A 15,289-nucleotide genomic window follows, 5' to 3' on the forward strand; every position below is an offset into this window, starting at 1 on the left:
GCTTTATACCTCTTTCCTCAGTAATATGTATGCCCCCCAGTAATGTGTACCGTATGTCCCCAGCCTCTCTTGTGATATATATGCAGCAGTGTTAGTGTGCTCTATGTACGACCATGTCTGTTAGTGACGGCCACCAATCAGCGTGGCACAGACACATGCCCAGAAGGAGCTGGATGGAGACCTGCGGGGAGGTGAATGAGTCAGTTGCCGGCTTCCCAATATTAGAAATATCTCTAATGTGTCTGTGTGTGCATGTATGATGTGTATCTATGTATGTTAGTGTATATGACTGTGTCTAGATTTATGTCTGTTTATGTGTTTTTGTGAATTTCTCTTTAAATATATATGTGTACGTATGTCTCTATGTGTATGTATCTGAGCATGTCTACGTGTGGATGGGGCCCACTTAGACTCTTTCACCCAGGGCCCACAAAAACCTGGAGCCGGCTCTGCTAGCAGGCCTGTGATGCCCCAGGTATGTGTACCGCCCCCGTGCCAGCGGCCGAGCCGCTCAGATCCGGAGCCGGGATGGCTCGAGGGGTCTTCGGACCCAGGGGTTTGCATGGACACTCGAATTAAAGAAGAGAGGGGGAGATATGTACAGGGAGGATGTGTACGTTCGTGACGCCACCCACGGTGCGTGTTACTGGGGGAGACCACCGCTGCTGTTGGGGAGCCCGGTGGCGATGGTGGAGCAGCAGGATGTTTAACCCCTCCGTGGTTAGGGGGTTTGTGCCCCTGAGCCTGCTGGATTGTTGGTGTTTGGGGTCCGTTGGGTAGAGGAAAAGGGGCTTTCAGTGTACTCACTCAATCCAGGAATAATAACACCGACAGCTTGTAAACCAGAATTCTGAGCACCACTGCAGGTTGGAGGGACCATGCTTGGGTCCGTGCCCTTGGTGTTGCTGTTAGCCTGTGGCCCTTTCCTTGGCACCTGTTTTCCTCTAGTTGGACCCTTAAGCATAAAACGTTTCGGGTCCCGCTCACCCGTGTGGCTAACAGAGTGAGCTTGCTCTCAGGGTTCACGCGTAGGATTTCTTTGGACTGTATTGGGAAAGTCCTATTCCATCGGTGCGCTAGTACCCCAATTTTAGAGCGGGTTGTAAATGAATCTTGAAGTCTTCACCCCCGTCGGGTAAATTACCGGGAAGCGTGAATCTACTTCCCGGCCTAGGGTCCACGTACCCCGTCGTGTCCTGGACCCTGCGCGGTGATGGCTCAAGGCTGCCGGCTGCCCCCTTGACACGATCCCCTGCGACCGGGGTTCCAGCTCCTACCAGACCAACGTCTGCCACTTAGTAACTACAGGAGCCCTGCTCCAGGCCGGTGACCTCTCTCTCTCAGAGAGTCATCTCCACCTCCTTCTCCTTCCACTCCCGTTTCACACTTTCTTCCAAGTGTCACTTTCTCACTTTGCCCTCACCAACACCCCATTTGGGCGGCCCTATTCCCTTCAGGCCCCCAATGGTGTGTCTGGTGGTTACGGTGTAAAGTGTTTCTAGGATTTTGATTGGCTAAGCTGTTAGCAACACGAAAGGACAAGAATCCGTAACCAAGGAGGAGTGGATACTGTACAGAAGGGAAGATTGTACAATACCCTGTGACGACCTGATAGGCCAGGGCGTCACATTCCTCCTTGGTTAAACGTAGCTCGTCCCCGAGCTACAGGACACCAGAGGTTTATTTTTGTTTTTAAACTGCAAAAGGGGAAAAAGAACATTTTAAACAACACACTTTTATTAACGGGTTCCATCCCACATAGGGGAGGCACTTTACTTAAACGTTACTAAAAATTGTTAAGAGTTCGTCGCCCAACTGTGGGACGCTACCGGTTTCTATGGTAACGGAGGCTCAACCTACTCCATTGCAGCCCCTTCCTGCGACATTCCAGTCCCAATGTCCCGGATCCCAATGACCCGCCACCCAAACAACCTGTTCCCCCTGGAATCCTATGGTGGGTCCATGACCAGGTTAAGGTCCCGGGTGTTGTCTTTCAGATAACTCTGGTTGGCACAGGAGGTGCAACTATTATACAAGACACAAGTTTGTGTTGGTTACGCCAGTCCTGTGACCATTGTCCATTTTTACCTATATAAAACTTTTAACGAAGTCCATGTACCGGTTGTACACTTTTTCAACAATTTTTCTTGCAAATAAGGTAACTTTCACTCTTTACATTAAAACTGGTTGATTAGGCACTCATTTACTAACATTTTCTATATGAAAAATAACAAACTATGGAAAATAACAAACGAAAGCACCGATAAATAACAATTCTATAGCATCGTAACTATTGGTACTGTAACATTTTTTTTAACACTCTTCTCTGTACCTCCGTGGAGGTTGCCCAAAGTTTGCACAGGTTGACCTCCTTAACTCTGGGCTCTCGCTCCTCTCTAATGAAGCTTCCATACCCTCTACACGTCCCTCTCCCTCCATGCTAGGTGTAACTGGCAGGATCCTACGTGTACGTGTCAAGGGGACTGGTGATACTCTAGATGCTGGAGTGGATGCAGTGTCAGTAAGCCTTTCCTGCTCTGGTTCTTCCACAGGTTGTGGGAATGTTAACACAGGGACTATTAGTGCTCCATTCTGCATCGGCCAATTTTCTGGAAAATCACCCAGGATCGTGTGGATCACCTTCTTCCTTCTTTCCACCACTGGAGACTGGGACTGAGGCTCTTCTGCTCTTTTCAAAGGTTCTGGGCACTTCTTCAGGTGGTCTCTGGACACCGTAGCTGTAGTTCGTCCATCGTCTTTGCTAATCAAACAAGTCTTCTGATTATCGAAATTGGACGACTGTATCACATACGGCTCTTTCTCCCACTGGTCTTCCAACTTGTGTTGTTTCCTCTTTCTTTTTAATACAATTTGACCAGGGGCGAAGGGGGCTGCCTTAGCTTGCTTATTAAAATTCCTCTCTTGCCGCTCCCAGGTCTGATCCAAACTTTCTTCAACGTACATCTGGATCTGTTTGTACAGAGCTTGGCGACGTGAGTACCAATCTTCTCCGGATGCGTAAGTTTCAGGCAACTCTACCTCCATCTCTAGATCTACCGGGAGTCTTCCAGGCGGGCTCTCATCAGGTAGGCTGGGGTACACTTGGTCAATCCTACTGGAATGTTATTATAAATGTCAACCAAATCTGGCAGCTTTTCGGGCCACCGATTCCGTTCTTCAAGAGGGAGGGTTTTCAGCAAATTAATTACCAGATGATTCATCTTCTCGCACATCCCATTTGTCTGTGCGTGGTAAGGTGTGGTGCGGATCTTCTTGCACCCATATAGGCTGCAGAACTCTTGAAAAATCTCGGCTTCAAACGCAGGACCCTGGTCCGTCAAAACTCGGTCGGGATACCCATGCGGCCTACAGAAATGGGCCTGGAACACCTTTGCTGCTGTGTTGGCAGTCAAATCCTTCACGGGCACCACCACCAGGAAGCAGGAGTAGTGATCAACTATCGTGAGCGCATACGTGTACACACATCTGCTGGAGGTCAATTTAACATGGTCCAGAGCCACAATCTCTAGAGGTTGTTTAGTGTCAATCGGTTGGAGGGGTGCACACTAGCTAGTGCCATCTCGTCTTCTCAAGGCGCAGGGACTGCAATTTCTACACCAGGCTTCTATGGAGTCTCTCATTCCTATCCAGTAGAAACGGCTTCTCAGCAACATCTCCAGCTTCTTCCACCCGAAGTGCCCGGCTCCGTCATGATATGCCTCCAGCACCACTGGGACATTTGACTTAAGCCTGCTTTACACGGGACAACTGATCGTGCAATTTCACGATCGATCGTACCCGCCCCCGTCATTTGTGTGTCACGGGCAAATCGCTGCCCGTGTCACACAAAGTTGTGAGACCCGCGTCACACGTACTTACCTGCTGAGCGACCTCACTGTGGGCGGCGAACGTCCACTTCCTGAATGGGGAGGGACATTCGGCGTCACAGCGACGTCACACAGCCACCGGCCAATAGAAGCGGAGGGGCAGAGATGAGCGGGATGTAAACATCCCGCCCACCTCCTTCCTTCCACATAGCCGGCGGGAGCCGCGGGAAGCAGGTAAGCGATGCACGGAGCAACGTGTGATACCACGGAAACGATGAACAACCGGCGCCATGTTTCATAAACGATTTTATGAAACCTAGTGACGAGTACACAACTCACGATTTTTGAGCGATACTGCGTCGCTAGGAGGTGTCACACAGGCCGACGTCGCAAGCGACACCGGATGTGCGTCACAAAACCGTGACCCCGACGATCTATCGCACGATAGATCGTCTCGTGTAAAGCAGCCTTTAGGGACCATGATCTGGCAGATTCTCTCATGAGTTTTGGGGTTGGTCCGACTTCTGCACAATTTACCTTGATGCAGGTAAAGCCGACTCCGATCTTGCCACAACTTCTTGGCCTCTTCTGGAGCGACTGGTCCAAGACGGGCATCAGGTCTGGTCAGCAGTACTTTGACTAACTTAATCGCTGGGTCTCGATCCTGAGCCTCCAGCCAGCCATTGTGGGGCAACGGATTACAGGTCATCTCTTGTTGTTGGGCACTGGATCTGGATTGTTCCTCCCATGGAGGCTGGTGGAATGCAGGTAGCTCGACCTCTTCCAGGTCCTCTTCATTTCCACCATCATTGGACAAGTGAGGCATCCGGGATAGGGCGTCTGCATTAGTGTTCTTATGGCTAGTTCTGTACTTAATAACGAAATCGTAGTTGGCCAGTCGTGCGACCCATCGTTGCTCCAAAGCCCCCAACTTTGCTGTATCCAAATGAGTCAATGGATTATCAGTGTACAACGTGAACTTAGCAGCAGCAAGGTAATGTTTGGACTGTACAGTTACCGCCAAGACTAGTGCCAGAAATTCCAATTAGAAGCAGCTATAATTCTTTGGATTTCTTTCCGTAGGTCTTAGCTTCCGGCTGGCATAAGCAATCACCTTTTCTTTGCCCTTCTGTACTTGGGACAAAACAGCTCCCAGCCCTACATTGCTGGCATCAGTGTACAACACGAAGGGGAGGCCATAATCGGGATGAGCCAAGATTTCTTCCCCGGTAAGGGCGGACTTCATCCTCTTGAAAGAATCTTCTTGTTCCGCGCCCATTTGAACGGAGGCCCCAAGGATTTACCGTGTGCAGCCTGGCCCACCAGGAGATTCTGCAAGGGGGCCGCCATTTGGGTATACCCCTTCACGAACCTCCGGTAGTACACCATCAGGCCTAGTAACTGTTGCACTTCTCTGACTGTAGTGGGCCGTGGCCAATTCTGGATGGCTGTGATCTTTTCGGGGTCCGGGGCCACACCTTCAGCACTCACCACATGCCCCAAGTACTGCACCTTCGGTTTCAACAAGTGACACTTGGACGGCTTGAGCTTCATTCCGTACAAGGAACAGAGCCTCAAACACCTCGGCCAGATGCTCCAAGTGTGCTTCGTAGGTCTTGGAGTAAACAATAACGTCGTCCAGATACAGCAAGACGGTTTCAAAGTTACAATGGCCCAAACAGCACTCCATTAACCTCTGGAATGTCCCGGATGTATTGCACAGCTCGAATGGCATACTATTAAACTCACATAGATCCATCGGGGTAGCAAAGGCGATCTTCTCCCGGTCTTCCTCAGCAACTGCAACCTGCCAGTACCCGCTGGTAAGGTCAAGGGTGGAAAAGTACGTTGGGACTTTAGAGCGGCTAATGACTCCTCAATGCGGGGCAGAGGGTAGGCATCTTTATGGGTAATCTTGTTAATCTGGTGGTAATCTACGCACATCCTCATGGTCCCATCCTTCTTCTTTACCAGCACCAGTGGGGCGGCCCACGGACTGCAGCTATCACGGATCACTCCTGCTTCTTTCATACTTCTGAGCATGTCCTTGGCACATTGATAATGGGCAGGTGGTATAGGCCTGTACCTTTCTTTGATAGGTGGGTGTGTGCCAGTGGGTATGTGGTGTTGTACCCCCTTAATTCACCCAAAATCCAATGGGTGCTTGCTAAAGACCTGCTCATATTCCTTGACCACCCTGTAGACCCCTTGTTTGTGATGTGCGGGTGTAGAGTCGGTGCCCACATGTAGCTCCTGACACCCCTTCTCTACTGGACCCTGGGGATCAGCGCCAGGATGTTGACTTTGCTCGCCTGAAGACCCTGTTGCATGAATGTCATCTGCATTTACTGTAAACAGCTTGGCTGTGATGGCATAGAGGGGCAATGTGGCCTCCTCTTCCCCATAGTTTAGCACGCGCACGGGCACCCTCCCCTTCTGGACATCCACTACTCATCTGGCCGTGAACACAGTGGGCCAATGTTCTGAGTGTAGGGGTTCTACCACTGCTTGGTAACCCTGTCCCCGGGAGTCTATAGCTGCTCTGCACCATATCAACATTTCACTTTGTGGGGGCACTACTAGGGGGGTTGCATCCATTACCCGTACACCACCTATCTCACCTCCAGAGAGATTTACCTGTTGTCGCTGCAGGAGAGCTCGGATCTCACGTTGCAGGACCCTCTGTCTCCCTGCTCCTTCAGTCTCAGACAGCTGTTGAAGCAAAAACAACACTTCACCCATGCAATTCTCAATGACATTTGTTCCTAAAATGATCTTCGGGTTCTGATCACTAGGGTCATTTTGTAATACTATCAGGCCTTGTCTGACTAATTCTACTCGGCCCACTTTTACAGTCACCTCCTTGAACCCAATTTGAGTCACAGGTAACCCGTTGACAGCATAGATGGTCAAACCGTCGTCTGGGGGCATCAAGTCATCATCAAGTCAGAACTTCTTATAGAGTACATAAGGGATAGTTGTTACCTGTGAGCCGGTGTCAAGAAGTGCAGAGGTAGGGATCCCATCCAATGTAATAGAGACGATGGGCCGTCCCCTGACATACCGCTCTCTCCAGTCTGCTGGGCCTTGGCAATTTATTCCTGGGGATTGGCCCTTGGCCCCAGGGGCTGCCCGTTTAAAGGACAGCTTCGTGCGTAGTGGCCGGTCTTGTTACATTTATAACAAACAGGTGGATCATACCGGTCACTGCCTCGTTCTCTGTACGCTGAGGTCCGCTTTCTCATCGAGGGGACGTCCTCTGGGCAATCCGCCAGTTGGATCTCTCTCGACGGGATGGTCTTTGACTTCAGTTGCATGGCTTCCAGAATCCAGGCGACGTCCTTAGTTGTTGCACTTGGGTAGATAAATCGGGTACTACTCTCCGAGTTGCTGTTAAGGGAGTCGTTGCAGGCAGGGCCAGGGCAGAGGGCTTTACTTGTGCTGGGGAGGCATCGGCCTGCCAAGCCAGGAGTGGGGAGTCAGGAGCCTCTGGGGGCTGTAGGGCCTGGATTGCCCGTTCTTTCAGGATAGCAAAGTGCAAAGCAGGGTGCTCCAAAGCCCATAGCTGGAGCTGCTTGCGGTCCTCCACCGACCCGAGGCCTTTTAGGAACTGCTCCACTAGCATCTTGTTCCCTTCCGGCTCTCCGATATCGTTGGTCAGTCTCAGGGTCCGCAGCGCTGCTTGCAATCTCAAGGCGTAATCTCGGATGTTATTGTACTGCCCCGCGCTCGGCTGCAGCCGAGCCGCTCGGATCCGGACTCGTTTGTCGGTGGCTCGAGCGCCTCCGGACCGGGAGTTACTTCGCTCTGAAAGGGGCTGGCGCTTTGAAGGGGGTTTAGGGTTAAGGCTGGGGCCATGGTGTTTGTTGTTAGAGTTCGTGACGCCACCGACGGGTTGTGCTGAATGTGGACACCACCGCTGCTGTTCACTAGGACCCCGGGGGAGATGTTGTGCAGCTTTGGTGTTAACCCCTCCGTGGGCAGGGGAGATGGCCCCTGGACCCGTTTGGTGTGAGTTATCGGTGCTTGGCGGTGCAGGGCGATGCGTGGCCTGAGGGCACAGTTGTACTCACTATTACAGATGCACAAGAGTCTCTGGTAAACCAAAAAGATGGTGGTCGGTGCCCGCAGCCGGCTGCGTCTGGTCCCCCAGGCGGGCTGGTGGTCTCCGCCTTTCTCCTGCACCTTCTGTGTAGCTATGGACAACCCGTGCTTCAGCAACGGGAGCCCGCTCCACGGGATTATGTGTCGGGAGAGCCCGTTTGCCCGCAGACGCTGGCCCTTTGGATCTCTTAGCCTGAGCGGTGGCTTTTTATCCCTTTTCGGTGGGCTGTTGTCTTCAGTGGGGACTTGGGTGGGAAAGGACCTAAAGTCCAGACCTCAATCAGTTAATTAACGGGATCCGGTAGTTTCGGGACCGCGTTTCAGGGTCTGAGTACCCCCCTTTGTGCTCCAGTTTCCAGTCGGTTTCCTGGTTCGGTACCGGCAGGCCACTACCCTGTCCCGGTCCCTTATAGTTCCACCGAGCCATCTTCCCGACTCCTGCAGGCTGAGGCCACCATCTGCCTCCTAGCCAGAGGTGACTGGGCTCCGACCCAGAGACCCGGAGTTAGGCGGGCTTTGCACGTTGCGACATCGCAAGCCGATGCTGCGATGTCGCACGCGATAGTCCCCGCCCCCGTCGCAGGTACGATATCTTGTGATAGCTGGCGTAGCGAAAATTATCGCTATGCCAGCTTCACATGCACTCACCTGCCCTGCAACCGTCGCTCTGGCCGGCGACCCACCTCCTTCCCAAGGGGGCGGGTCGTGCGGCGTCATAGCGACGTCACACGGCAGGCGGCCAATAGCGGCGGAGGGACGGAGATGAGCAGGATTTAAACATCCCGCCCACCTCCTTCCTTCCGCATAGCCGGCGGCGGCAGGTAAGGTGATGTTCTTCGCTCCTGCGGCGTAACACACAGCGATGTGTGCTGCCGCAGGAACGACGAACAACATCGTACCTGTCGCGGCAGCGTAATTATAGAAAAGTCGGAGCCTGCACCGATGATACGATAACGACACCTTTGAGCTCGTTAATCGTATCATCTAGAATTTACACACAACGATGTCGAAAGTGACGCCGGATGTGCGTCACTTTCAATTTGACCCCACCGACATCGCACGCGCGATGTTGCAACGTGCAAAGCCGCCCTTAGACTGGGGCAAACTTGGGCACAGGTCTGCCTCTGCACTTGTACTTCACTCCTCCACTCCTCAAACTAATCTAACTGTTTTTCCTGCCTCAGGAGCTGTGAACTCCTCGGTGGGTGTGGCCAACCCCCTGGCTCCACCCCCCTGGTGTGAACATCAAATCCTGAGGGAGGTGATTAGGGTTTTAAGAGTGGCTGATGACACCTTTTTAGGGCACGGGTGTTTGTGCAAGGGCCTACCTGTGACTATCTGGCTAGTCCAGGGCGTCACATTCCCCCTTGGTTTAATACAGACCGTCCGCGGGCTGTCCGACCACCACCGGTTTATTTTTGTTGTAACTGCAAAAGATAAACGGGAAAAACAGATACAAGTATAATAACATTATTTACATTATAAGCAAGTGTGGAAATCATCCCTTACGGGGGGCATGTTACTTTAACGTTGCAAACATAAAACATTTTTATTAAATGGGAACGGGTCCTTTCATTTGCCCACCCAAGCAAACCTACCCCTTGATGCTGCCTCTAAGAACAGGTCAGCACCCCTCTTCCCCAGTCCAGGAATCGGGTCCGGGTCCGGGTATTGCCCACAACGGGCCGGGTACAAAGTTCCATACCCGGCAGTCTCTCAGAGGTCCCACGTCCAGGGCACCCCTGGACCCGGAGGGTTGTCACCGGTTGCCATGGTGACGGGACCTCGGCCGACTCTACAGCAGGCCCTTCGTCCAACCAGCCTCTCCGGAAACCGTAGACATGAAAGGTGTTCCAGGGGCTTTTTACAAAGCCCAAAAGTTATTGGGTGGTCTGCAAGTTCTCGGCCTTGTCTATGTTTAAAACGGGACCGCGTTTCAGGGTCTGAGTACCCCCTTTGTGCTCCAGTTTCCAGACGGTTCCCCGGTTCGGTACCGGCGAGCCACTATCCTGTCCCCGGTCCCTTACGGTTCCACCGAGCTGTCTTCCCGGCTCCTGCAGGCTGAGGCCACCGTCTGCCTCCTAGCCAGAGGTGACTAGGCTCCGAGCCAGACACCCGGAGTTAGACTGGGGCAGACTTGGGCACAGTCTGCCTCTGCACTTGTACTTCACTCCTCCACTCCTCAAACTAATCTGTTTTTCCTGCCTCAGGAGCTGTGAACTCCTCAGTGTTCATGGCCAACCACCTGGCTCTGCCCCCCTGGTGTGAACATCAAATCCTGAGGGAGGTGACTAGGGTTTTAAGGGTGGCTGATGACACCTTTTTAGGGCACGGGTGTTTGTGCAAGGGCCTACCTGTGACTACCTGGCTAGTCCAGGGCGTCACACTATCCTGGGGCCGTTGCTTGCAGCTGTAGAACCTCATTCTCAGCTCCGCTTCTGTGCGGGTTTCAAATGCAGCTCCCAGTCTCCTGAAAATGGTGGTCACTGATGTCCGGTCTGCTTCAGTCCACATCTCCACTTCTAGCTCGGCAGCATCGGTCAGCTGTCCCAGTACCACCGAGGCCCGCTGCCGCCCATTTAAGGCATACATATCCAGAACGTTACAGATTTTCCTCTTAAATCCTTGCAGCGCATCTGATCTGCCGTCATACTGTGGGAGCCAGGCATACATACGGCAATGTTATCGGCATTATGGGGACAACTGCTTCAGGTCCCGGTGCCGCTGCCTCTTGCGACTGGAGCGGCGTACGATGCGCCATCATTACCCTGGTCGGGCGGAGGCAGCACCGCCACACTCCAATCGTCTGGAACCGACATCTCCGCGCGCCACCTTGGCCTTTTCGCAGCACTCCCTTGCTGACCGTGGCCCTCTGGGAACTTCCGGTTACGGCCTCACTGGGAAGACGAAGGGCGGGGCTTAGGCTTTGCATGCTTTCTTGGGGAAGATGGCGTTTTGGCGTGAAAAAATGCCAGAAAATGGCAGAATTGGCGGGAAACAGAATCTTGACTCGCAGTTTTCGGCTTTTAAGGCGCACGTCACCCAGGTAAGTGGGTCCTGCTTGTATCCTGTTCGTGACGCCAGGTTTTTCGAAAGTGTACCGCCCCCATTCCAGCGGCCGAGCCGCTCGGATCCAGAGCCGCGGTGGCTCAAGGGGTCTCCGGACCCGGGGGTTCGCGCGGACACTTGAATTAAAGAAGAGAGGGGGAGATATGTACAGGGGAGATGTGTAAGCTCGTGATGCCACCCACGGTGCGTGGTAATGGGGGAGACCACTGCTACTGTTGGGGAGCCCGGTGGCGATGGTGGAGCAGCAGGATGTTTAACCCCTCCGTGGGTAGGGGGTTTGTGCCCCGGGGCCCGTTGGATTGTTGGTGATTGGGGTGCCATTGAGTAGAGGAAAAGGGGGCTTTCAGTGTACTCACTCAGTCCAGGAATAATAACACAGACAGCTTGTAAACCAGAATTCTGAGCACCACTGCAGCTTGGAGGGAGCACGCTTGGGTCCGTGCCCTTGGTGTTGCTGTAAGCCTGTGGCCTTTCCTTGGCACTTGATTTCCTCTAGTTGGACAGTTAAGCCTGCTTTACATGTTACGATTTCGCATACGATATCGTATGCGATCTTAACCGCCCCCATCGTATGTGCGGTACATTCAATTTGTTGAATGTGCCGCACAAACGATTAACCCCCATCACACTTCGAACGTCCACTTCCTGGAGTGGGAGGGACATTCGGCGTCACATCGACGTCACGTGGCATCCAGCCAATAGAAGCGGAGGGGCTGAGATGAATGGTACGTAAATATCCCGCCCACCTCCTTCCTTCCGCATTGCTGGCCGGGAGCAGCTGGACGCAGGTAAGATCTGTTCATCATTCATCGTGTGCTACCCCGGGTACGATGAACAATCTGACGTTCAATTTTTAGGAATTGAACGACATGCATGTGATGAACGTTTTAAGGTTCAATCGCAATCGCACGTACCTGTCACACACTACAATGTACCTTACGATGCCGGATGTGCGTCACTTACGACGTGACCCCGCCGACACATCATAAGATATATTGTAGCGTGTAAAGCGGGCTTAAAGCATAAAACTTTTCGGATCCCGCTCACCCGTATGGCTAACGGAGTGAGCTTGCTCTCAGGGTTCACGCGTAGGATTTCTTTGGACTGTATTGGGAAAGTCCTATCCCATCGATGTGCTAGTACCCCGGTTTTGGAGTGGGTTGGGGATGAATCTTGAAGTCTTCACCACTGTCTGGCAAATTACCTGAACGCGTGAAGCTACTTCCCGGCCTAGGGTCCACATACCTCGTCATGCCCTGGCCCCTGCCCAGTGATGGCTCAAGGCTGCCGGCTGCCCTCCTCGGCAGTCCGTGCCCCTTGACATGTTCCCCTGCGACCGGGGTTCCAGCTCCTACCAGGCCCAGACCAACGTCTGCCACCTAGTAACTTCAGGAGCCCTGCTCCAGGCCGGTGACCTCTCCCTCTCAGAGAGTCACCTCCACCTCCTTCTCCTTCCACTTCCGTTTGACACTTTCTTCTAAGTGTCACTTTCTCCTCACCAACACCCTATCTGGGCAGCCCTATTCCCTTCAGGCCCCCCAATGGTGTGTCTGGTGGGTACGGTATAAAGTGTTTCTAGGATTTTGATTGGCTAAGCTGTTAGCAACTCCAAAGGACCAGGATCCATAAAGAAGGAGGTGTGGATACTGTAGAGAGGGGCAGATTGCACAACACCCTGTGACGACCTGATAGATCAGAGCCTCACATATGCTTTTTAGGGTTAATTGGGCAGTTCACGTCTCCACCCACATGCAGCCATAAACAGATCACTTCTGGGGGAGGGTGGGTTTTTTCCATTTTTTTTTTGCTTGTGCACACTACATCCGATCATTCTGTTGTTACCCCCAGTGCAAGCCGATCAAACCCTGCAGGTAACTCACACTGGGTTGAGCACCGAGCGTACCCGAGTACCGCGATACTCCGAGAGTGGTTTACATTCATAAAGCCCCCGAACTCTGAACTCGAACTTAGTTTTCTTGGAAAAGTCGGAGTTTGTACTGATAGCCAAAATTCAGTTTCACTCATCTCTAGTGGTATTTTTGCATCAATGGAGTTGAGTGAGGAATTGTTTTTTTCTTGATGAGCCAACATTTTCATTGATCCCATTCTAGGTACAATATGAATAATTGATCACTTTTCATTGTATTTATATGGCTATAAAATGATATCTCACCTCCCGTATCTGAATTAATTTTCCATATCATCTGCTCATCTCCTTCCCATTCAGGTCCTTATAATATCAAATCCTCTCAGTGGAGATCTTCTATATAACAGAATTCTCCTGATTGCCCCGTGAAGGATGGATATGGACAGGGACAAGATGGCGGAGAGGATATTACACCTCACCCTAGAGATCCTCTTCCGGCTTACTGGAGAGGTGAGAGATTCTGATGACGTCACATTACATCATTCTTATCTATGGGAATAACAGATGGACAGAACTGGAGAGGTGAGGACTCTGGAAATGTCTGGAGTGAGATTTATTACTGTGTCTCTCCATAACCAGGATTACACAGTAGTGAAGAAGACCTCTAGTGAGCGCTGTCAGAACCCTGTGTCTGAGGGATGGGGAAGACCCCTGAGCCCAATCACGGGGCCTCCACCTCACCCCCCGATACATGAGGGCATCAATGGGCAGAAGATCCTAGAACTCACCTACAAGATGATTGAACTGCTGACTGGAGAGGTGACACTGCTGGGAATGCTGGGACATTATACAGTAACGCTATGAAGGGATCGGGGGTGACGTTATCATTGTATGTGTCAGGTTCCTATAAGGTGTCAGGACGTCACCGTCTATTTCTCCATGGAGGAGTGGGAGTATTTAGAAGGACACAAAGATCTGTACAAGGACGTCATGATGGAGGATCCCCAGCCCCTCACATCACCAGGTAATAGACAGGACTAAATACACACGGCCTATAATTATCTGTAAGTAAGGAATGAATTCAGTCCCTGTATGTGTCTCCTCCAGGTCTATCCAGTAAGAGGACAACACCAGAGAGATGTCCCCGTCCTCTTCTCCCACAGGACTGTAAACAAGAAGATCCCGATGTTCCTCAGGATGTGTTTCCTCCAGATCTATCCAGTAAGAGATATCTACTCATGCACTTTCTGCACTAATTTTGTGTTTACATTTTTAGACTTTCTGCTCTGTGTTTTTTTCAGCTGTATTTTCTTTGCTTCTTCTGCTGTTTGTTTCTAGTGTCTTCTCTATGTTGTTATGAAGGCAACTCAAAGACCTGCAGAGGGTTCACGAATACTCTGTTTCCCCAAAAATACGGCCTACACCAAAAATAAGCCCTAGCATGATTTTATGGGATTTTTGGAGAATGAAATATAAGCCCTACTCCAAACATAAGCCCTAGTTACAGTCAGAGCCAGCGTTAGGAGGAGTTAAACTGCGCAATTTCTCAGGAACCCAACTCTCTTCGGGTCCCCATCAGTTGTATTCTAAGGTTGATTGTTTAAGGACCTTTGATGACTTCAAAGTCATGTGACATGATGTAACCAAAGGTCTCATCATTGCAGGAGTCTAAATTGAACAAAATAAAGGCTGGCATGCAGGACTGGTATTAATGGAAAGGGAGAGCAAACTGGACAGTTTCACAGAACCCCCATTCATCTAGGTCCCCCAGTGTTTATATACCGATTTTAGGACTGCTTAAGGACCTTTTTAACACCACATCATGTGATATAAGGTCTCTTAATTACAGAAGTCTAAAAATAAAGAGGCGATAGGCTGGTGTGTGTGTGTGTGTGTGTGTGTGTGTGTGTGTGTGTTCATGCAAATTTTAACCAGCTTTGCCAAAATAGGCAGAGTTACAGCTGCACACTGAAATGCAAAGGTTTACAACTACCAAAAAAGATGTAATTAAATTATTGCTTTAGAGAGTGTGAATTACTGGCAAACTACCCTGGAAGGAATGGAGACACCTACAGAAGAAGATTTTACACCCTGATTCATCAAAGCAATTATGGCATAAACCACTTTGAAATTTCTCAAAAAAATGTGTGCAGCACAGAGTTTTAAAAAAAATTGTGCAACTTTTGGAGGTTTCACGCCAATTTTAACCAGCTTTGTCAAAATGGGCAGAGCTTGGCCAGAAGAAGGGTGTGATGCCACCGCTTCTCTAATTCATAACAAAATGCAGTGTTCCCTATGCCAGAAATCTCACTCCAATCCATGATGTAATTTTTCAGTGTCCATCGCCAGTCTTGATGAGTTGGAGCTCTAATGTTTATCTGCATAGACCGCAAGAACCTGCTACCGGATTGGTTACAAAGCC

General features: G+C 51.2%; 1 protein-coding gene across 1 annotated transcript in view; it reads left to right on the forward strand.

Moving 5' to 3' along the window:
- The window catches only part of LOC142259079 (oocyte zinc finger protein XlCOF29-like), a 130,383-nt gene extending 116,652 nt beyond the window's left edge, over positions 1-13,731 (forward strand). Inside the window, exons 2-3 of the mRNA XM_075331597.1 lie at positions 13,228-13,377; positions 13,507-13,731. Of these exons, the coding sequence (XP_075187712.1) occupies positions 13,300-13,377; positions 13,507-13,731 (303 nt within the window). The 5' untranslated portion in view covers positions 13,228-13,299. The remainder of the gene's footprint in view (positions 1-13,227; positions 13,378-13,506) is intronic.
- Positions 13,732-15,289: the final 1,558 nt, after the last annotated feature.

The sequence above is a fragment of the Anomaloglossus baeobatrachus genome, assembly GCF_048569485.1.
Source record: "Anomaloglossus baeobatrachus isolate aAnoBae1 chromosome 5 unlocalized genomic scaffold, aAnoBae1.hap1 SUPER_5_unloc_25, whole genome shotgun sequence".
Classification (NCBI taxonomy): domain Eukaryota; kingdom Metazoa; phylum Chordata; class Amphibia; order Anura; family Aromobatidae; genus Anomaloglossus; species Anomaloglossus baeobatrachus.